Source organism: Cyprinodon tularosa, unplaced genomic scaffold, assembly GCF_016077235.1.
Source record: "Cyprinodon tularosa strain WSP-4 unplaced genomic scaffold, ASM1607723v1 ctg951, whole genome shotgun sequence".
Classification (NCBI taxonomy): Eukaryota; Metazoa; Chordata; class Actinopteri; order Cyprinodontiformes; family Cyprinodontidae; genus Cyprinodon; species Cyprinodon tularosa.
The window spans coordinates 259162-281291 of record NW_024039731.1 but is presented as its reverse complement, the minus strand read 5'-3'; the positions used below and the strand labels follow the sequence as shown (position 1 = coordinate 281291).

At 48.4% G+C, this 22130-nt stretch overlaps 1 protein-coding gene across 4 annotated transcripts; it reads left to right on the top strand.

Moving 5' to 3' along the window:
* The first annotated feature begins 1162 nt into the window (after positions 1-1162).
* Positions 1163-21701, top strand: ak8 (adenylate kinase 8). Of its 4 annotated transcripts, none has more exons than XM_038275306.1 (15): positions 1163-1358; positions 2830-2977; positions 3054-3138; positions 3354-3403; positions 3511-3600; positions 4637-4705; positions 14825-14906; positions 14982-15053; positions 15126-15326; positions 20376-20498; positions 20566-20655; positions 20722-20863; positions 21156-21236; positions 21347-21458; positions 21524-21701. In XM_038275306.1, exons 2-15 carry the CDS (start codon positions 2894-2896, stop codon positions 21572-21574), a joined length of 1332 nt encoding a protein of 443 aa, XP_038131234.1. In that variant the 5' UTR covers positions 1163-1358; positions 2830-2893; the 3' UTR covers positions 21575-21701. The 4 variants fall into 4 exon arrangements, with proteins under 4 accessions (XP_038131234.1, XP_038131232.1, XP_038131235.1 ...); XM_038275304.1 differs by having other exon boundaries at positions 1164-1358; positions 21546-21701; XM_038275307.1 differs by having other exon boundaries at positions 1165-1358; positions 21156-21231; positions 21381-21458.
* Positions 21702-22130: the final 429 nt, after the last annotated feature.

Here is a 22130-nt window from a genome sequence, read left to right as displayed (position 1 = left end):
GTACAGAAGAAACGGTCTGCTTTACGTTCAGAAATGTTAACCAGTTAGTTTGCCTTAGCAACTGGCTAAAAGAGGAATAAATAAAAGATAAAAGCACCACCTGTAGTTGCTTAAAACTGGAGTTTGTTCAAAACGAAATCCTAAAACCTATCCTGTATTTGCTATAAAAAAAATTAAAAAAGCATTGGCTAAGTTGCAAAGTTGTTGGGAATTGTTTTTTTTGGATTCGTCATTAATAACAACTAAATGTTAAATCCACCTCTTGCTTATCTGTTTTTTAAAACAATACACACAAAATGTGAATTTTTCAATAATATTTAGGTTTGTGATTAATTAGATAACATTTTTTTAATCGTTTTACAAACCTAATATATATATATATATATAGAGAGAGAGAGAGAGAGAGAGAGAGAGAGAGAGAGAGAGAGAGAGAGAGAGAGAGAGAGAGAGAGAGAGAGAGAGAGAGAGAGAGAGAGAGAGAGAGAGAGAGAGAGAGAGAGAGAGAGAGAGGGATAGATAGATAGATAGATAGATAGATAGATAGATAGATAGATAGATAGATAGATAGATAGATAGATAGATAGATAGATAGATAGATAGATAGATAGATAGATAGATAGATAGATGGATAGATAGATAGATAGATGATATAGTCCCCCAGTGGGCACATTGTTGCGTTACAGTAGCAAAATGTTACAGCAAAAGTAGTCACACAAAAATGGATCTTAAAAAAAATAAAAATAACAGAATAAGTTACAGTTAAAAAATATATATAAAAAATAAACATTAAATACTGTACAGTGTTTTTACATATAAACAATATACAACTGTGGACATTTTTACAGAGAGGGACATATAGATATATATGTCCATAGAGTTAGAGATATGTGTGTATATATATATATATATATACACACATATCTCTAACTACATATTTGTGTTTACCTGTATAAATGTATATATAGTATTACAATCCTTATAAAATCCCTGAGTGGCTGTGCTTTGCTTCATCCATTCATCCTATCAAAATATTCTATTATCTTAACTCCAAACTCAATCATTGGTTTGTTTTCAGCAAAAAATAATCGATAAAATTAGTTCAATGTTAGCACATTACACTGAGAGCTGTTGACCGCCCCTAGATGGCGCCACTAAACCATGTCAGCGGCCATAGGAGAAAGCGGTCTACCCAGCTGAGAACCGTTTTTAGATTCCCCGTTGCTAGGTAACCCTTTTACTAACGACGAGGTAACCAAGCAACGACCAGCAGCGGCCCCGGTTCAGACTAACAGGAGGAAAAGTTCTGGTTCTTCTGGGTTCATCTCGTCCGGAACCAGTAGAAGCGCGAGGAGGCGGAGGTAATTAGAACGAGACCGGTTCGGTTCGGTTCTTTGGTCTGACATGAAATGAAACTCCAGTTTAACCGAACCTCCACCTTCAGAACCAGAACCAGAATATTTAACCCGCAACCCGACCCGTTAACACATCCAGTAATAGGCTATAGCACGCTGCGCTGCAGAACAGCGCCATTAACACTGCAGCAGACGTGTATGCACTGACTGTGGCCTATTTGGAGGGAAGCCCACACTGCCGGCAGGGCTTTAAGCTACAGCAAGGGGGACCCCAGTGCCTGATTAATAGAACATTTCTGATGTCCATAACAATAGACACGCATAAAAAAAAAAAATCACCAACTGCCCGCCCGCACTAAAGAAATATCCGCCCGACCCGTTTATTTTAATTAATGTATTTTTCACCCGCAAAAGAGCATTTTAGCGGGTGACCAGTCGGGGACCCGACCCGTTGCAGGACTGTAGTTTGAAATGCATGCAGCGCCCCCTTCAGACAGAATGAAGGATCACAGCAGTGTGTGTGTGTGTGTGTGTGTATATGTGGCCATGTCTTTAATACCTGGTGGGGACAATTTCCTAGGAATATGCTACATTTTGGGGACTCATAGGTACTTGTGGGGACCAACAACTGGTCCCCATAAGGAAAATTTCTCTTCTTGGGGTGGGGGTTAGGTTTAGGACTAAGGTGTAAATTGAGTTTAGGTTAGGTTTAGGGATAGGAATGTGTCGGTAATGGTTAGGGTTAGGGCAAGTGTCACAGTTAGGCCATATAAATTAGTGGGAAATGAATGGAAGTCAAGGGAAGGTCCCCACAAGGATATTGTGACACAACATGTGTGTGTGTGTGTGTGTGTGTGTGTGTAAATATCAATTTTTTTGCAGAATAATTGTTGATAAAAAAATAGGTAAGTAATGACAAAGGAAGATGTTTGTTCCAGAACTCAAACCTGAAATAATTTTATCCACCATACCTTTTATCTAGAAAGCACAGATGTTGTTAGCCAAGGCTGTAGGAAAGTATAGTTTGTCTTTATTTAGTAAATATGGATGTTGTGCTCGTTAATTTTCCTGTTGCAATAGTGTAGATTAACCCAGAGGTTCTGGCGGCGATCCACTTTCGGCCCCCCTTATAAAAATGTTCTGGCTACGCCTCTGCTCCTGCCCTGTACTGCAGAGCAGCTGCTGCGCCCCAGGGTGGAAATATGTCACCAATCAGATGAAAAATGAAATGATGCTTTACTCGTCATTAAAGATCAAATATTTATCTTGCATATCTAAAAAAATATATATATATATATATCAATATATTTGTAAATATTAAAATTCTATGATTTAATAAAAAAAAATAATGTATGCCTTAATCAAGGTCACTGGGTGGGTGGGGCGGCGCCCTCTATTGGCCGGGAGGTCCACCTGTCGGATGTATTGCTTTGTTAAAGTTCTTATCCGTTAGTCTGAACCTCTCCTCTGAGCTCAGGTGACCTGAGGGTAGAACCACACCTGGACCATCTGCAGACCAGAACCGAGCCGGGTCGGCGCTGATGGATGAGGCTGCGAAGGCATTGAGGACTCCTCCTCAGATGTGCTCCTACGCAGAAAAACACAACCTGTTCCAGCTGATGCAGGTAACGGCGCCACCTGCAGGTTCTGCTGTCAGATCACAGCAGCGGTCTGGTCCTGACCCGACCCGGTGTGTTTCAGAACATGTTGACCAGCCTGGTTCTGGAGCAGCCAGAAGATCCGATCTCCTACCTGATCAGCTTCCTGGAGAGGCCCAACCAGGAACGTAGGTGTCATCATGGCCCGTCTCTTTTCCTTCCTTCCTTCCTTCCTTCCTTCCTTCCTTCCTTCCTTCCTTCCTTCCTTCCTTCCTTCCTTCCTTCCTTCCTTCCTTCCTTCCTTCCTTCCTTCTGTAGTTGGTTCTGTAGCCATCCACCAGGGGGCTCCACCCAGACCCAGACTACGTATGTCTCTGAGTAACCGCGGCGTTTCTGCGTTCAGGTCCCCAGGTGATGCTGCTCGGCCCTCCTGCTGTAGGGAAACACACTCTGGTGAGTTTAGACCACTTCCTGTCATCTGAACGACCACTTCCTGCCATCTGAACGACCACTTCCTGTTCCACGCCATCTTACTGCTTCCTCTTCTTCTGTGGTTTCAGGCCAAACGGCTGAGTGCAGAGCTGGGAGCTGTTCATGTGAAAGCAGCCAGTTTGCTGCAGAGCCAATCAGGGCCGAGCAGAGGCAGTGAGGTAAGAGCCAGAGGCCACGCCCACATCCTGCCATCAGGAGGCGCCGTAGAGTCTCAGACCCATTAAAGTAAAAGCCGGCTCAGGTCAGGTCTGGGTGGTTAGGTGTAGGTACCAGATCTGCTCAGGAAACCACAGCGTTCTACATCACCATGGCAACGGTCAGCCAATCACAGAGGGTAACGTCACCGACAGGCGCAGGACCCGATCGGTTCTCCGTCATAGCGCGGCTGGCTGATGATCACACCGGGTCTTTCTGCGACTTTCACGTCCCGTTCTATCAACCGCTTCTTTAAGAACTTCTTTAGTGTTAGCGAAGTTTAGCTGCTCCTCAACGCCGACTCTACCGATGTTCCCGCGCCTCACCCTCCCCTCCATGTCCTCGCACTTGTCCCGTACCTTAGCCAGGTCGTTCTGCAGTCGGGTAGCGTTAGTCTGCCGCGCCTTTACCTCCGCAGACCACGTAGACCGTCCACCTTCCATATCTACAGGATCTGTGGCGGCATTGCTGGCTACTGCAGGCCTCGCCGCGCAAACGTCAGGTCTGAGGATGGCGAACTCTTCAGAAGGAGCACTCCTCATTTCCTCCCAGTTTTAGAAATGCTGCTCTTATACTCTGCAAAAATAGAAATGGCAATAAATCATTTATCTAATTCTCTTAGTCGAAGAGTTAAAATAGTGATTCCAATGAAATCTTCCATCTTATTTACAGAGTTTTTATTCTTTCTAGATAGTTTTTGCAGTGTAGAGGCTCGTCTCTCATGCCTGGAACTCGCCGCCTCGTGGATTTGCAGTTAGCCGTTGGTTTATATGTGTATCCGTCGAATTTATCCGCCATTTATGGCAGAATGTCAGCAGGAAACGTCTCCCTACAGTCAAACTATCAGTCCAGCTTAGGTCACCTGGTGGTGAGAAGAGGACCTGCAGCGAGCCGTCTATACTCCAGCTAGGCTCAGTAGCGCCACCTTTTGGCTCCAGGTCCAGAACCTGATCCAGTCCAAGCTGGAGCTCCATCTGACCTGCATGTCTCTGTGTTCAGGGAGGTTCTGCTGCGGTTCTGGTCCAGTTGCTACAGGAGAGGCTGAAGCAGAAGGACTGCCTCCACAGGGTGAGTTCAGCACTGGGTCACCGCTGCTGGTTCTGGGCTCAGAGAAACGGGTCTTCCTGAAGGTTCTGGAAGGTCAGAGGTTCTGCTGGGTTCTGACGGGCCGCAGGGTTCTGATCCAGACCAACAATCAGAACCTCCAAGAGGTCCAGTATCACCTGAAAGCAGTTCAGTCAGAACCTCGTCTGATCAGCTGCTGTGATGGAAACAATCAGCTCTGCCGCCGCCGCCGCCCACCGGCCCGCAAACCCAATCCAGTCTGTCCTTCAGTCTGTCTTCCAGTCTGTCTTCCAGTCTGTCCTTCAGTCTGTCTTCCAGTCTGTCCTCCAGTCTGTCCTTCAGTCTGTCTTCCAGTCTGTCCTCCAGTCTGTCTTCCAGTCTGTCTTCCAGTCTGTCCTTCAGTCTGTCTTCCAGTCTGTCCTCCAGTCTGTCTTCCAGTCTGTCCTTCAGTCTGTCTTCCAGTCTGTCTTCCAGTCTGTCCTTCAGTCTGTCTTCCAGTCTGTCCTCCAGTCTGTCTTCCAGTCTGTCCTTCAGTCTGTCTTCCAGTCTGTCTTCCAGTCTGTCTTCCAGTCTGTCCTTTAGTCTGTCTTCCAGTCTGTCCTTCAGTCTGTCTTCCAGTCTGTCTTCCAGTCTGTCCTTCAGTCTGTCTTCCAGTCTGTCCTCCAGTCTGTCCTTCAGTCTGTCTTCCAGTCTGTCCTCCAGTCTGTCTTCCAGTCTGTCTTCCAGTCTGTCCTTCAGTCTGTCTTCCAGTCTGTCCTCCAGTCTGTCTTCCAGTCTGTCCTTCAGTCTGTCTTCCAGTCTGTCTTCCAGTCTGTCCTTCAGTCTGTCTTCCAGTCTGTCCTCCAGTCTGTCTTCCAGTCTGTCCTTCAGTCTGTCTTCCAGTCTGTCTTCCAGTCTGTCTTCCAGTCTGTCCTTTAGTCTGTCTTCCAGTCTGTCCTTCAGTCTGTCTTCCAGTCTGTCCTTTAGTCTGTCTTCCAGTCTGTCCTTCAGTCTGTCTTCCAGTCTGTCCTTCAGTCTGTCTTCCAGTCTGTCTTCCAGTCTGTCTTCCAGTCTGTCTTCCAGTCTGTCCTTCAGTCTGTCTTCCAGTCTGTCTTCCAGTCTGTCTTCCAGTCTGTCTTCCAGTCTGTCCTTCAGTCTGTCTTCCAGTCTGTCTTCCAGTCTGTCTTCCAGTCTGTCTTCCAGTCTGTCCTCCAGTCTGTCTTCCAGTCTGTCTTCCAGTCTGTCTTCCAGTCTGTCTTCCAGTCTGTCTTCCAGTCTGTCTTCCAGTCTGTCCTTCAGTCTGTCTTCCAGTCTGTCCTCCAGTCTGTCTTCCAGTCTGTCCTTCAGTCTGTCTTCCAGTCTGTCCTTCAGTCTGTCTTCCAGTCTGTCTTCCAGTCTGTCCTTCAGTCTGTCTTCCAGTCTGTCCTTCAGTCTGTCTTCCAGTCTGTCTTCCAGTCTGTCCTCCAGTCTGTCTTCCAGTCTGTCCTTCAGTCTGTCTTCCAGTCTGTCTTCCAGTCTGTCCTTCAGTCTGTCTTCCAGTCTGTCTTCCAGTCTGTCTTCCAGTCTGTCTTCCAGTCTGTCCTTCAGTCTGTCTTCCAGTCTGTCTTCCAGTCTGTCTTCCAGTCTGTCTTCCAGTCTGTCTTCCAGTCTGTCCTCCAGTCTGTCTTCCAGTCTGTCTTCCAGTCTGTCTTCCAGTCTGTCCTTCAGTCTGTCTTCCAGTCTGTCTTCCAGTCTGTCTTCCAGTCTGTCCTTCAGTCTGTCTTCCAGTCTGTCCTCCAGTCTGTCTTCCAGTCTGTGTTCCAGTCTGTCTTCCAGTCTGTCTTCCAGTCTGTGTTCCAGTCTGTCCTCCAGTCTGTCCTCCAGTCTGTGTTCCAGTCTGTCCTCCAGTCTGTCTTCCAGTCTGTCCTCCAGTCTGTCTTCCAGTCTGTCCTCCAGTCTGTCTTCCAGTCTGTCTTCCAGTCTGTGTTCCAGTCTGTCCTCCAGTCTGTCTTCCAGTCTGTGTTCCAGTCTGTCCTCCAGTCTGTCTTCCAGTCTGTCCTCCAGTCTGTCTTCCAGTCTGTCTTCCAGTCTGTCTTCCAGTCTGTCTTCCAGTCTGTCCTTCAGTCTGTCTTCCAGTCTGTCTTCCAGTCTGTCTTCCAGTCTGTGTTCCAGTCTGTCCTCCAGTCTGTCTTCCAGTCTGTGTTCCAGTCTGTCTTCCAGTCTGTCTTCCAGTCTGTCTTCCAGTCTGTCTTCCAGTCTGTGTTCCAGTCTGTCCTCCAGTCTGTCTTCCAGTCTGTGTTCCAGTCTGTCCTCCAGTCTGTCTTCCAGTCTGTCCTCCAGTCTGTCTTCCAGTCTGTCTTCCAGTCTGTGTTCCAGTCTGTCCTCCAGTCTGTCTTCCAGTCTGTGTTCCAGTCTGTCCTCCAGTCTGTCTTCCAGTCTGTCTTCCAGTCTGTCTTCCAGTCTGTCTTCCAGTCTGTCTTCCAGTCTGTCCTTCAGTCTGTCTTCCAGTCTGTCTTCCAGTCTGTCTTCCAGTCTGTGTTCCAGTCTGTCCTCCAGTCTGTCTTCCAGTCTGTCTTCCAGTCTGTCTTCCAGTCTGTCCTTCAGTCTGTCTTCCAGTCTGTCTTCCAGTCTGTCTTCCAGTCTGTGTTCCAGTCTGTCCTCCAGTCTGTGTTCCAGTCTGTCTTCCAGTCTGTCTTCCAGTCTGTCCTCCAGTCTGTGTTCCAGTCTGTCTTCCAGTCTGTCTTCCAGTCTGTCTTCCAGTCTGTGTTCCAGTCTGTCTTCCAGTCTGTCTTCCAGTCTGTCTTCCAGTCTGTCCTTCAGTCTGTCTTCCAGTCTGTCCTCCAGTCTGTCTTCCAGTCTGTCTTCCAGTCTGTCTTCCAGTCTGTCTTCCAGTCTGTCCTTCAGTCTGTCTTCCAGTCTGTGTTCCAGTCTGTCTTCCAGTCTGTCTTCCAGTCTGTCCTCCAGTCTGTCTTCCAGTCTGTCCTCCAGTCTGTCTTCCAGTCTGTGTTCCAGTCTGTCTTCCAGTCTGTCCTCCAGTCTGTCTTCCAGTCTGTGTTCCAGTCTGTCTTCCAGTCTGTCCTCCAGTCTGTCTTCCAGTCTGTCCTTCAGTCTGTCTTCCAGTCTGTCCTCCAGTCTGTCTTCCAGTCTGTCCTTCAGTCTGTCTTCCAGTCTGTCCTTCAGTCTGTCTTCCAGTCTGTCTTCCAGTCTGTCTTCCAGTCTGTCCTTCAGTCTGTCTTCCAGTCTGTCTTCCAGTCTGTCTTCCAGTCTGTCTTCCAGTCTGTCCTTCAGTCTGTCTTCCAGTCTGTCTTCCAGTCTGTCTTCCAGTCTGTCTTCCAGTCTGTCTTCCAGTCTGTCCTCCAGTCTGTCTTCCAGTCTGTCTTCCAGTCTGTCTTCCAGTCTGTCCTTCAGTCTGTCTTCCAGTCTGTCTTCCAGTCTGTCTTCCAGTCTGTCCTCCAGTCTGTCTTCCAGTCTGTCTTCCAGTCTGTCTTCCAGTCTGTCTTCCAGTCTGTCCTTCAGTCTGTCTTCCAGTCTGTCTTCCAGTCTGTCTTCCAGTCTGTCTTCCAGTCTGTCTTCCAGTCTGTCTTCCAGTCTGTCCTTCAGTCTGTCTTCCAGTCTGTCCTCCAGTCTGTCTTCCAGTCTGTCCTTCAGTCTGTCTTCCAGTCTGTCCTTCAGTCTGTCTTCCAGTCTGTCTTCCAGTCTGTCCTTCAGTCTGTCTTCCAGTCTGTCCTTCAGTCTGTCTTCCAGTCTGTCTTCCAGTCTGTCCTCCAGTCTGTCTTCCAGTCTGTCCTTCAGTCTGTCTTCCAGTCTGTCTTCCAGTCTGTCCTTCAGTCTGTCTTCCAGTCTGTCTTCCAGTCTGTCTTCCAGTCTGTCTTCCAGTCTGTCTTCCAGTCTGTCCTTCAGTCTGTCTTCCAGTCTGTCTTCCAGTCTGTCTTCCAGTCTGTCCTCCAGTCTGTCTTCCAGTCTGTCTTCCAGTCTGTCTTCCAGTCTGTCCTTCAGTCTGTCTTCCAGTCTGTCTTCCAGTCTGTCTTCCAGTCTGTCCTTCAGTCTGTCTTCCAGTCTGTCCTCCAGTCTGTCTTCCAGTCTGTGTTCCAGTCTGTCTTCCAGTCTGTCTTCCAGTCTGTGTTCCAGTCTGTCCTCCAGTCTGTCCTCCAGTCTGTGTTCCAGTCTGTCCTCCAGTCTGTCTTCCAGTCTGTCCTCCAGTCTGTCTTCCAGTCTGTCCTCCAGTCTGTCTTCCAGTCTGTCTTCCAGTCTGTGTTCCAGTCTGTCCTCCAGTCTGTCTTCCAGTCTGTGTTCCAGTCTGTCCTCCAGTCTGTCTTCCAGTCTGTCCTCCAGTCTGTCTTCCAGTCTGTCTTCCAGTCTGTCTTCCAGTCTGTCTTCCAGTCTGTCCTTCAGTCTGTCTTCCAGTCTGTCTTCCAGTCTGTCTTCCAGTCTGTGTTCCAGTCTGTCCTCCAGTCTGTCTTCCAGTCTGTGTTCCAGTCTGTCTTCCAGTCTGTGTTCCAGTCTGTCCTCCAGTCTGTCTTCCAGTCTGTCCTCCAGTCTGTCTTCCAGTCTGTCTTCCAGTCTGTGTTCCAGTCTGTCCTCCAGTCTGTCTTCCAGTCTGTGTTCCAGTCTGTCCTCCAGTCTGTCTTCCAGTCTGTCCTCCAGTCTGTCTTCCAGTCTGTCTTCCAGTCTGTCTTCCAGTCTGTCTTCCAGTCTGTCCTTCAGTCTGTCTTCCAGTCTGTCTTCCAGTCTGTCTTCCAGTCTGTGTTCCAGTCTGTCCTCCAGTCTGTCTTCCAGTCTGTCTTCCAGTCTGTCTTCCAGTCTGTCCTTCAGTCTGTCTTCCAGTCTGTCTTCCAGTCTGTCTTCCAGTCTGTGTTCCAGTCTGTCCTCCAGTCTGTGTTCCAGTCTGTCTTCCAGTCTGTCTTCCAGTCTGTCCTCCAGTCTGTGTTCCAGTCTGTCTTCCAGTCTGTCTTCCAGTCTGTCTTCCAGTCTGTGTTCCAGTCTGTCTTCCAGTCTGTCTTCCAGTCTGTCTTCCAGTCTGTCCTTCAGTCTGTCTTCCAGTCTGTCCTCCAGTCTGTCTTCCAGTCTGTCTTCCAGTCTGTCTTCCAGTCTGTCTTCCAGTCTGTCCTTCAGTCTGTCTTCCAGTCTGTGTTCCAGTCTGTCTTCCAGTCTGTCTTCCAGTCTGTCCTCCAGTCTGTCTTCCAGTCTGTCCTCCAGTCTGTCTTCCAGTCTGTGTTCCAGTCTGTCTTCCAGTCTGTCCTCCAGTCTGTCTTCCAGTCTGTGTTCCAGTCTGTCTTCCAGTCTGTCCTCCAGTCTGTCTTCCAGTCTGTCCTTCAGTCTGTCTTCCAGTCTGTCCTCCAGTCTGTCTTCCAGTCTGTCCTTCAGTCTGTCTTCCAGTCTGTCCTTCAGTCTGTCTTCCAGTCTGTCCTTCAGTCTGTCTTCCAGTCTGTCTTCCAGTCTGTCTTCCAGTCTGTCTTCCAGTCTGTCCTTCAGTCTGTCTTCCAGTCTGTCTTCCAGTCTGTCTTCCAGTCTGTCTTCCAGTCTGTCCTTCAGTCTGTCTTCCAGTCTGTCTTCCAGTCTGTCTTCCAGTCTGTCTTCCAGTCTGTCTTCCAGTCTGTCCTCCAGTCTGTCTTCCAGTCTGTCTTCCAGTCTGTCTTCCAGTCTGTCCTTCAGTCTGTCTTCCAGTCTGTCTTCCAGTCTGTCTTCCAGTCTGTCCTCCAGTCTGTCTTCCAGTCTGTCTTCCAGTCTGTCTTCCAGTCTGTCTTCCAGTCTGTCTTCCAGTCTGTCCTTCAGTCTGTCTTCCAGTCTGTCCTCCAGTCTGTCTTCCAGTCTGTCCTTCAGTCTGTCTTCCAGTCTGTCCTTCAGTCTGTCTTCCAGTCTGTCTTCCAGTCTGTCCTTCAGTCTGTCTTCCAGTCTGTCCTTCAGTCTGTCTTCCAGTCTGTCTTCCAGTCTGTCCTCCAGTCTGTCTTCCAGTCTGTCCTTCAGTCTGTCTTCCAGTCTGTCCTTCAGTCTGTCTTCCAGTCTGTCTTCCAGTCTGTCTTCCAGTCTGTCTTCCAGTCTGTCTTCCAGTCTGTCCTTCAGTCTGTCTTCCAGTCTGTCTTCCAGTCTGTCTTCCAGTCTGTCTTCCAGTCTGTCTTCCAGTCTGTCCTCCAGTCTGTCTTCCAGTCTGTCTTCCAGTCTGTCTTCCAGTCTGTCCTTCAGTCTGTCTTCCAGTCTGTCCTCCAGTCTGTCTTCCAGTCTGTCCTTCAGTCTGTCTTCCAGTCTGTCTTCCAGTCTGTCTTCCAGTCTGTCTTCCAGTCTGTCCTTCAGTCTGTCTTCCAGTCTGTCCTCCAGTCTGTCTTCCAGTCTGTCTTCCAGTCTGTCTTCCAGTCTGTCTTCCAGTCTGTCCTTCAGTCTGTCTTCCAGTCTGTCTTCCAGTCTGTCTTCCAGTCTGTCTTCCAGTCTGTCTTCCAGTCTGTCTTCCAGTCTGTCCTTCAGTCTGTCTTCCAGTCTGTCTTCCAGTCTGTCTTCCAGTCTGTCTTCCAGTCTGTCCTCCAGTCTGTCTTCCAGTCTGTCTTCCAGTCTGTCTTCCAGTCTGTCCTTCAGTCTGTCTTCCAGTCTGTCCTCCAGTCTGTCTTCCAGTCTGTGTTCCAGTCTGTCTTCCAGTCTGTCTTCCAGTCTGTCCTTCAGTCTGTCTTCCAGTCTGTCTTCCAGTCTGTCCTTCAGTCTGTCTTCCAGTCTGTCTTCCAGTCTGTCTTCCAGTCTGTCCTCCAGTCTGTCTTCCAGTCTGTCCTTCAGTCTGTCTTCCAGTCTGTCCTCCAGTCTGTCTTCCAGTCTGTGTTCCAGTCTGTCTTCCAGTCTGTCCTCCAGTCTGTCCTCCAGTCTGTGTTCCAGTCTGTCTTCCAGTCTGTCTTCCAGTCTGTCCTCCAGTCTGTCTTCCAGTCTGTCCTCCAGTCTGTCTTCCAGTCTGTGTTCCAGTCTGTCTTCCAGTCTGTCCTCCAGTCTGTCTTCCAGTCTGTGTTCCAGTCTGTCTTCCAGTCTGTCCTCCAGTCTGTCTTCCAGTCTGTCTTCCAGTCTGTCCTTCAGTCTGTCTTCCAGTCTGTCCTTCAGTCTGTCTTCCAGTCTGTCTTCCAGTCTGTCTTCCAGTCTGTCTTCCAGTCTGTCTTCCAGTCTGTCCTCCAGTCTGTCTTCCAGTCTGTCTTCCAGTCTGTCTTCCAGTCTGTCCTCCAGTCTGTCTTCCAGTCTGTGTTCCAGTCTGTCTTCCAGTCTGTCTTCCAGTCTGTCCTTCAGTCTGTCTTCCAGTCTGTCTTCCAGTCTGTCCTTCAGTCTGTCTTCCAGTCTGTCTTCCAGTCTGTCTTCCAGTCTGTCCTCCAGTCTGTCTTCCAGTCTGTCCTTCAGTCTGTCTTCCAGTCTGTCCTCCAGTCTGTCTTCCAGTCTGTGTTCCAGTCTGTCTTCCAGTCTGTCCTCCAGTCTGTCCTCCAGTCTGTGTTCCAGTCTGTCTTCCAGTCTGTCTTCCAGTCTGTCCTCCAGTCTGTCTTCCAGTCTGTCCTCCAGTCTGTCTTCCAGTCTGTCTTCCAGTCTGTCCTTCAGTCTGTCTTCCAGTCTGTCCTTCAGTCTGTCTTCCAGTCTGTCTTCCAGTCTGTCTTCCAGTCTGTCTTCCAGTCTGTCTTCCAGTCTGTCCTTCAGTCTGTCTTCCAGTCTGCCCTTCAGTCTGTCTTCCAGTCTGTCTTCCAGTCTGTCTTCCAGTCTGTCTTCCAGTCTGTCCTCCAGTCTGTCTTCCAGTCTGTCTTCCAGTCTGTCTTCCAGTCTGTCCTTCAGTCTGTCTTCCAGTCTGTCCTCCAGTCTGTCTTCCAGTCTGTGTTCCAGTCTGTCTTCCAGTCTGTCTTCCAGTCTGTCCTTCAGTCTGTCTTCCAGTCTGTCTTCCAGTCTGTCCTTCAGTCTGTCTTCCAGTCTGTCTTCCAGTCTGTCTTCCAGTCTGTCCTCCAGTCTGTCTTCCAGTCTGTCCTTCAGTCTGTCTTCCAGTCTGTCCTCCAGTCTGTCTTCCAGTCTGTGTTCCAGTCTGTCTTCCAGTCTGTCCTCCAGTCTGTGTTCCAGTCTGTCTTCCAGTCTGTCTTCCAGTCTGTCCTCCAGTCTGTCTTCCAGTCTGTCCTCCAGTCTGTCTTCCAGTCTGTGTTCCAGTCTGTCTTCCAGTCTGTCCTCCAGTCTGTCTTCCAGTCTGTGTTCCAGTCTGTCTTCCAGTCTGTCCTCCAGTCTGTCTTCCAGTCTGTCTTCCAGTCTGTCTTCCAGTCTGTCTTCCAGTCTGTCTTCCAGTCTGTCCTTCAGTCTGTCTTCCAGTCTGTCTTCCAGTCTGTCTTCCAGTCTGTGTTCCAGTCTGTCCTCCAGTCTGTGTTCCAGTCTGTCTTCCAGTCTGTCTTCCAGTCTGTCCTCCAGTCTGTCTTCCAGTCTGTGTTCCAGTCTGTCCTCCAGTCTGTCTTCCAGTCTGTCTTCCAGTCTGTCCTTCAGTCTGTCTTCCAGTCTGTCTTCCAGTCTGTCTTCCAGTCTGTCCTCCAGTCTGTCTTCCAGTCTGTGTTCCAGTCTGTCCTCCAGTCTGTCTTCCAGTCTGTCTTCCAGTCTGTCCTTCAGTCTGTCTTCCAGTCTGTCTTCCAGTCTGTCTTCCAGTCTGTCTTCCAGTCTGTCTTCCAGTCTGTCCTTCAGTCTGTCTTCCAGTCTGTCTTCCAGTCTGTCTTCCAGTCTGTCTTCCAGTCTGTCTTCCAGTCTGTCCTTCAGTCTGTCTTCCAGTCTGTCTTCCAGTCTGTCTTCCAGTCTGTCTTCCAGTCTGTCCTTCAGTCTGTCTTCCAGTCTGTCCTCCAGTCTGTCTTCCAGTCTGTCTTCCAGTCTGTCCTCCAGTCTGTCTTCCAGTCTGTCTTCCAGTCTGTGTTCCAGTCTGTCCTCCAGTCTGTCTTCCAGTCTGTGTTCCAGTCTGTCCTCCAGTCTGTCTTCCAGTCTGTCCTCCAGTCTGTCTTCCAGTCTGTCTTCCAGTCTGTCTTCCAGTCTGTCTTCCAGTCTGTCCTTCAGTCTGTCTTCCAGTCTGTCCTCCAGTCTGTCTTCCAGTCTGTGTTCCAGTCTGTCTTCCAGTCTGTCCTCCAGTCTGTCTTCCAGTCTGTCTTCCAGTCTGTCCTCCAGTCTGTCTTCCAGTCTGTCTTCCAGTCTGTCCTCCAGTCTGTCTTCCAGTCTGTCCTCCAGTCTGTCTTCCAGTCTGTCTTCCAGTCTGTCCTCCAGTCTGTCTTCCAGTCTGTCTTCCAGTCTGTGTTCCAGTCTGTCCTCCAGTCTGTCTTCCAGTCTGTGTTCCAGTCTGTCTTCCAGTCTGTCTTCCAGTCTGTCTTCCAGTCTGTCTTCCAGTCTGTCCTTCAGTCTGTCTTCCAGTCTGTCTTCCAGTCTGTCTTCCAGTCTGTGTTCCAGTCTGTCCTCCAGTCTGTCTTCCAGTCTGTCCTCCAGTCTGTCTTCCAGTCTGTCTTCCAGTCTGTGTTCCAGTCTGTCCTCCAGTCTGTCTTCCAGTCTGTCCTCCAGTCTGTCTTCCAGTCTGTCCTCCAGTCTGTCTTCCAGTCTGTCTTCCAGTCTGTCCTCCAGTCTGTCTTCCAGTCTGTCTTCCAGTCTGTGTTCCAGTCTGTCCTCCAGTCTGTCTTCCAGTCTGTGTTCCAGTCTGTCCTCCAGTCTGTCTTCCAGTCTGTCCTCCAGTCTGTCTTCCAGTCTGTCTTCCAGTCTGTCTTCCAGTCTGTCTTCCAGTCTGTCCTTCAGTCTGTCTTCCAGTCTGTCCTCCAGTCTGTCTTCCAGTCTGTGTTCCAGTCTGTCTTCCAGTCTGTCCTCCAGTCTGTCTTCCAGTCTGTCTTCCAGTCTGTCCTCCAGTCTGTCTTCCAGTCTGTCTTCCAGTCTGTCCTCCAGTCTGTCTTCCAGTCTGTCCTTCAGTCTGTCTTCCAGTCTGTCCTTCAGTCTGTCTTCCAGTCTGTCCTTCAGTCTGTCTTCCAGTCTGTCTTCCAGTCTGTCCTCCAGTCTGTCTTCCAGTCTGTCTTCCAGTCTGTCTTCCAGTCTGTCCTTCAGTCTGTCTTCCAGTCTGTCCTCCAGTCTGTCTTCCAGTCTGTGTTCCAGTCTGTCCTCCAGTCTGTCCCCCAGTCCGTCCAGCTTCCTGATGTCCTTCTGGTCCAGACTCTGATGTTCCGTTTGGGGTTCCAGGGTTGGGTGATGGAGGGAATCCCTCAGACCCGTCTGCAGGTTCTGCAGCTCCAGGAGGCCGGGATCCTCCCAAAGCATGTTGGTAAGAACCGGTAAAGGACGGCGTCCCGGCACGGCCGTCCTGCAGCTGCTCAGAGAGGCTCTGCTCTGTTGGCAGTGATGCTGGAGACTCCAGAGGATGTTCTGCTGCTGAGGAACCGAGGGAAGCTCCTCGACCTGATCACCGGAGGTGAGTTCAGCTCAGTCTGGCTCGGACTCACCAGCAGATCAGAACCTGATCATCGCCGCTTCCTGTCCGCAGACGTCTACCATCAGACCTTCATCCCTCCAGACGACAAAGCCGTCGCTCTGCGCCTGCAGCCCGGGCGGGGCCTGTCGGACGAGCAGCTATTGGCCGAGCTACACCGTTACCGCTGTGAGGTCACAGCTCTGAAATCAGCCTATCAGCACGTCCTGCAGGTCGTCAACGGAAACCAACATCCTGCTGATGTCTACAAACATGGTAGAGCTTCCGATGGAGGAGGGGGAGGGGCCTGATCGCATGAGTAGAACAATGTAGAATAAAACAGAATAACATTTAATAGAATGCTTGAAAAAGTTCAGTTTAGGCAACTGGAGGTAAAGTTTTCTAGAATATGTTCCTCCTCATATCGAGAGGCTTCTTCAGTTCTAACCAGCGGTGGGAGCACTGAGGTTAATATGCTGACTGACTGTGGAGCTGCCACCAGGGGGGGCTTCTCAGTGGGTGTGTCTCTGAGTGGGGAAAATATATTTAAATGTCTAATTATTCTGGCTTAAACGTGTATATAAATTTACTCTTTATAAAGTATCGTTTGTCTTTATTTAGAAGTTATAGATGTTGTGCTCGTTAATTTTCCCGTTGGAACAGATTGACCCTGAGCTTCATGCTCCTATCAGCTTTCAGCCCCCCCTCGTTGTTCATTGGTTACCGCCTGGCCCCGCCTCTGATCAAATGCCAAAATCAGATGTGCAGCCATGTAGCAGTAGCTTTGCTGAATGGCTGGATATTAGAGGTGAGTATTGGCATGAGTGTTGCGATTCGATACATGTCGCGATACTTGGGTCACGATACGATATTATCACGATATTGCAGTATCACTATATATTGCCATATTTTCCCCAGCTATCAAAATCAAATGATGAGATAAAACAGCAAGTGCTGTATATTTTCATCAGAAAATATTGATAAGGTATTATTATCCATGTTGTTTGGGGTTTTCTTCCACTGTGACTGCCTCAAATACAGATTTGGTGCTGCACGCACAGTTAAAGGGCTCCACAGCGCTTTCTGCCAGAGTGGGGGTGCAGAGGTAGCCCATTTTCCCATCAATGTTTTATGTAACCATTTTTTAAAAAAATCGATACTAAGAAGTAAAAGATCGATATTATATCGGGCAGCCGAATATCACGATATATCGCCAAAACGATTATTTCCCACACCCCTACTGGATATAGATCTGTGCTTCTAGACCTCACTCAGGGACGGGGGGGCTCTATGTATAAACGGAATGGAAGGGACCAATGACGGTAACTTGCCCTATAAAGGGTTAAAGCGTTCGTGGTTCCCACGACCATATCCAGGTCACGACCACTGTTGTTACAAAAGTAGAAAATTTATATTTTTAAACAAAATTCTGTGTTTTTTCCGTTATCTTCTGCAGGCCAGTTAGTTCTACGTCAGCCTGAACACCTAAATTCGGCCAATCATATATCAACGGTCATCTGTCAATCAAATGTTTTCGGTCATAGCATCTTGATTCATGTGTCGCAGCTAATATACGCAACGGTTGAAACCAGAATCCTTTCCTTTCCCATTGAGTTGCGTCCCAGTGTTCACGGGGATGGACGTCTGTGTCTTCGGCAGGCGTAGAGCTAACAGAACTGGCAGCGTTGCGAGGCGAGGGCTCAAACATGTACGGCTGGAAGCCTTCTACACCAAACCAGGCTTCTGCCGCCCTGGCGTCCTCTTCCACAACATCTTCGTCCCCGCTTTCCTCCTCTAAATAAAAAATGGATGACGGAGGAGACTCATCCACGACCTCCGACACTAAACTCTCCTCCTCTTGCATGTTTCCTCTGTCCATAGCATTCCGTGACAGCGTCGTTTCTAAGTCACCAATTTAGTGCTACTTGGTCCCAATGGAATTTCCCATTGGGAACCTGCTAGCACTAAGTTGCTAACTGGTTAGCAAGATGCTTCCCACAAACCGGCTACAACCAAACTCGGGAGAATTCCGAAATGTAACCATCGGAACAGTCGCTTCCCTACGACTTTAGGTGGCTGTGACGTAGAGTCCTGCAGGTGTCTAGTTTTCCCAACCCGCACCCGCCTGAACCCGTTAGGATGACTACCGAACCCGACCCGTCACCCGCGGATATCTTCAATTCAAATCCGAACCCGACCCGACCCGTTGATATTTAACCCGCAACCCGACCCGTTAACACATCCAGTGATAGGCTATAGCACGCTGCACCAGAGATGGGGACTCGAGTTTGTGACTCGTACTCGAGTCGCACTTAAGTCGCATATTTAATGACTTCAGACTCGACTTAGACTCGTGATTTCCGACTTGTGAACAATATTTATTCCAGTGTAAAAACACTTATTCAAGTGTTTTTTGTTTTACTAACTTGAATGATCGCCGCTCGCCTTACCCGCACACAGAAGAAAACTCAAAGACCCAAACCGTGAAGCACTAAAGTTCAAGTGTTTTATTTATACAAAAAGCCACAGCAAAAGTGGCATAATAAAACAGTCCTTTTCTTTTCCTGATAAAACCTAAAATTCAAGAGTTTTCCTTAAAAATCAGAGGCTGGAAGTTGGGCTCCGCTTGTTATGCTGCTTCAGGTGCGAGTGATCGTCCTGGAGCACCCACTGGCTGATCCACAGACTCTGCGGCGCTCCAGCACTGTTCCACTCCCTGGCGGGACACACCCCTTTCCAGACCGATCCAGCTAAAAAGAGAACCAAGGAGAACGCCAGCATCCACGCGCCAAAACCCCGTCGGTAGATATATTCCTGTTTATGCTTTAAGCGAGGGGGAGGGCTACTTACAGGCGAGGTTCCTCCTCTGCCCTAATACTCCTTACTGGGCCATCAGTGCGCATGGATCCCGCCTGCATCTCCCCCAGCAGCGCGTCCGTCTCTGTCACCTGCAGATTCCGTTCTCCTTCTCCTTTCCTTCAGACTCCTTTTATGTCGGCTTTAAAGCTGCAGTCTGTAACATTGAGGAGAGAGCAGACTTCGACTGAAAATTTGAAGAAAAACAGGTTTCACGCCACTCCCCCACCCTCTCTGCTTCACTCATGCCCCACCTCCAAGCTCCACCCCTCTCACAGCACCTGCGCGGCTACCGCATGCGACCAGAAGCGTCCAAGCAGCGTACGCCGCATAGAGTGTGAACCGGTAAGAGCGATAACACTCACCTCCAAGCAGCTAGATATAAGATGCTGGTTATACCGAAGTTTGCCGTGGAAGCAGTTGTCGGCAGGGGCAGTAAGGGCAGTTTCTCTTTCGCTGGTGGCTGTCGCTCCGCCATGACTTCCACGCGCGTCCTCCTGACTGCGGCAGCCGGGCGCTGCGGCAGGTTAAGCGGTGAGGGGGGGAGCTGTGATTGACACTCCATCAGACGCTCCTCTGGCTGTGATTGGTTGTTTTGACTCGTCCCGAATTATTCTTTCCAGATTGAAATACAGGCAGTAGGCGGGACCAATTGAAGCAGTTTTTTTCACAGGTTACATATCACATTTACTGCTGTCTGGGCATAGGGACAGTTTTAGCCAATATGACAAAAAAGAGATTTTTAAAAACTTACAGACTTCAGCTTTAATCAGCCCTTGCTCACACCTGAGCGCAGCAATTACGCAGCGCAATTAATGCACTCCGCCTCCTCAGACAACTACTTCAGTCCAGTGCGCATGGATTGTCACAAGGGAAAAACAAACCAAAACAACCCAACATGCAGGAAAAATTCAAAAGTCTAAAATAAAGGAAAACAATCATATAAAAAAGAAACATCAAAACATGCAAAGCTCAAGAAGAAAATACAAAGAAAAACAAATCATATCTTCCTCTCCAAACATGCAAAGCATAAAACTAACATTAAAATGAAAGAAAACCATAAATCATATTTTTCCCTGTGCAACACACTGACGTCACTGACGCAACATTACGTGGACGGCAGGATTGTGATTGTTTTTTTTTCCACAGTCCTCATTTTCAATAAAAGAGCAGACATTTACTGCTAAAACTAGAAAAAGTTGTAACCACAAATGTCAGGAAATACTGTAAGAAAATGCAAAATTTATCTGGAAAAAAATTTTGCGTGTGCTTTTTTTAATTGTATTTTTCATTTAGCAGTTCAAGATAATGATAATTCCATAGATATAATAGCGACCTTTAAGCTATACCGTCTCAGTGACGGAGATGAAAACACAAGGAGAAACAAGCAAGCACGAAAATGATTGCACTTTTTTAAATTAATCAAGTGATTAGAATTTTTTGTGCGATTAATTGATTATTGCGACAGGCCTTCTCAAGACTTGAGACTTGACTTGGACTTGCAAAAAATGACTTGTGAACATGTCTGCGCTGCGCTGCAGAACAGCGCCATTAACACTGCAGCAGACGTGTATGCACTGACTGTGGCCTATTTGGAGGGAAGCCCACACTGCCGGCAGGGCTTTAAGCTACAGCAAGGGTGACCCCAGTGCCTGATTAATAGAACATTTCTGATGTCCATAACAATAGACACGCATAAAAAAAAAAAAAAAAAAATCACCAACTGCCCGCCCGCACTAAAGAAATATCCGCCCGACCCGTTTATTTTTATTTATGTATTTTTCACCCGCAAAAGAGCATTTTAGCGGGTGACCCGTCGGGGACCCGACCCGTTGCAGGACTCTACTGTGACGATTATTTTATATTATCTCTGACTCGTCTTTCCTGAATAAAAGGCTCCTAGGGTGCATCCTATTCATTCTGACAGCAGCTGTCTGAACTATGGTCTGATCCAAGATGGCCGCCCTCTAGGCACGTCGACCAGCGTCCATTGAGACGTCTACTTATATAATGTCTATGGTAGCCCCCTCTAGTGGCAGGTGACACTCTTTCCTTTCCCAGTTTGATTACTACTGATTATTAATGATTATTAAAGGTTATTATTGATGTTTACTGATGGTTATTATTGATTATTAATTTTTTGTATTGATTTTTACTTATTATTATTATTTATTGTTACTGATTATAACCAATTATTAGTTATTAGTATGATTATTACTGACCTTTATTGTTTATTGATGGACCTCAGAGATTGATAAACTCTATGTTCCTGTGATGTCATCTAGAAATGAACCCGTTTCTTTGATGTCCTCCATGTCGGTTCTTCAGGTTCTCTTAGACCAGGAACCAGCTGATGGGTTTATTCTTCAGAACTAGAGTCCAGTTATTTAAATCCCAGAACAAACGGTTATGATCTTTGTCCGCTCTGTTCTGTCTGGATCCAAACTCAACCTCTGCTGGTTCCCTCAGCTCTGACATTCGTTCGGACCGGATCTCACTTCAGAACTCCAAGGATAGTCCTGCTGGGCCCACCGGGGGCCGGGAAGAGCCATCTGGCCCGGCTGGTGTCTCAGAAGTATAAAGTGGTGGACGGTAAGAACCCCACAGGATGGGTTTGGATCCGGTTATAACTGGTTCTGAAATCCGGTTCTGATGGCAGTGAGCTGTGACCACCTGCTGAGGTCTGTGGCAGCGGATGGTTCCGGTCCGGGAGCAGAGATCCAGCCGTACCTTGATGATGGACTTCCAGGTGGGCTCAGTGAGCAGAACCTAGCGGTTCTGGATTGGCCGTGTTCTGACCAGTCCGTCTGTTCAGTTCCAGACTCCCTGCTGCTGCGGGTTCTGGAGACCCGTCTGAGCCGGATGGACTGCATCTGCAGAGGCTGGATCCTGCATGACTTCCCCCAGAACCTGCAGCAGGCCCGGAGCCTGCAGGAGTCCCAGCACCAGCCCAACAGGTGGGAAACCAGAACCCTGTTTACTGCAGATACAGAACCAGTCCCAGACCTGTATGCAGGTCCGGTCCCATCAACCTGGACCCAGCCGCTGAGGTTCTGAAGGATTTTTAATGTAAAGCCCTTTATTGCCCCACAGCAGGGAACCTACCCGCTAAGGGAGCAGTGGGCTGCCACTGTGCGTCACCCAGGGAGCTGTGTGGGGTTAAGGGTTTATAAAGAAAAATAGAAATGTTCTGATACCAGAACCTCTCAACCAGACCTGGTACTTACTGTGTGTCCCCCCCCCCCCCAGGGTGTTCTTCCTGGAGGCGCCAGATGACGTTTGTCTGGAGAGACTGGTTTTGAGAGCTATGGATCCGGTCAGCAGCGAGAGGTCAGCACAGCGCTGTGAGCCCTAGATGCACCGGACTGGACCGGACTGGACCGGACTGGACTGGACCGGGCCTGCTGTGTTAATGTAAACAGTTGTATTGGGTCCTACAGGTGCCACTCTGTGACCCGACCCGCTCCAAACACTGAGATCCAGAACAGACTGCGGACCGAGGCGGTGAGACAGAGGCTGACCCGCTTCAGGATCTGCTCTGCAGCGCTGCAGGTAAAACCCTGTAACCATGGAAACGGACTTTGTTTAGAACCTCAGCTCCATTTAACCTCCATTAGACCTTTCCTTGTCTCTGGTCAGTCTGTTTATCCAGATGGTGTTCATGTTGACGCCGCCCAGGACCCTCGGTCCGTGTTCCAGGTTCTGGAGAGTCGACTCTACTCCCGCTGAACCTGGACCTACGGGACCCACCTGGATCGATTTATTCTTTTGTTTGTTGTTCATTGTTGGTTTTGGTTTTGGAATAAATCCAATAAAAATCCTTTAGCAGGTTAATCTCTCTAATCCACATATTCCCTAATCTGTCCTTCATTTCATTTTAAGGTTCTGTTGCTTTTAAGGTTTCCTCCATTCATTTTTGTATTTAAAGTTTCTGACCCACATTAACTGATTAAAGAACAAATGTTCACATATGCAGAAATAATGGTAAAAAGAAACATAGTTTGAAAAAGACTTTTTGAAGAAGTTTAGACAAACTTATAAGGACAAAAAGCCTTTAGTTAGAACATACATTTGCCATTCACTACGATTTGAAGAACAAAGGATTGACAATGACAAAAAATAAAAAACAAATTAACAATAATAACTCTACTCTCTTCTGTAAATCACATTACAAGAAATGTTTCATAGATCATTATACTCATTTTTAAAGAGCAATCCCTAAAA

Excerpts from the sequence above, each read along its gene's own strand:
- ak8 (XM_038275304.1), top strand. The coding sequence starts at position 2,894 with ATGGATGAGGCTGCGAAGGCATTGAGGACTCCTCCTCAGATGTGCTCC. Across the intron at positions 3,601-4,636 it reads GGCCGAGCAGAGGCAGTGAG|GGAGGTTCTGCTGCGGTTCT; the intron begins GTAAGAGCCAGA and ends CTCTGTGTTCAG. Across the intron at positions 15,327-20,375 it reads TGCTGATGTCTACAAACATG|CTCTGACATTCGTTCGGACC; the intron begins GTAGAGCTTCCG and ends TGGTTCCCTCAG.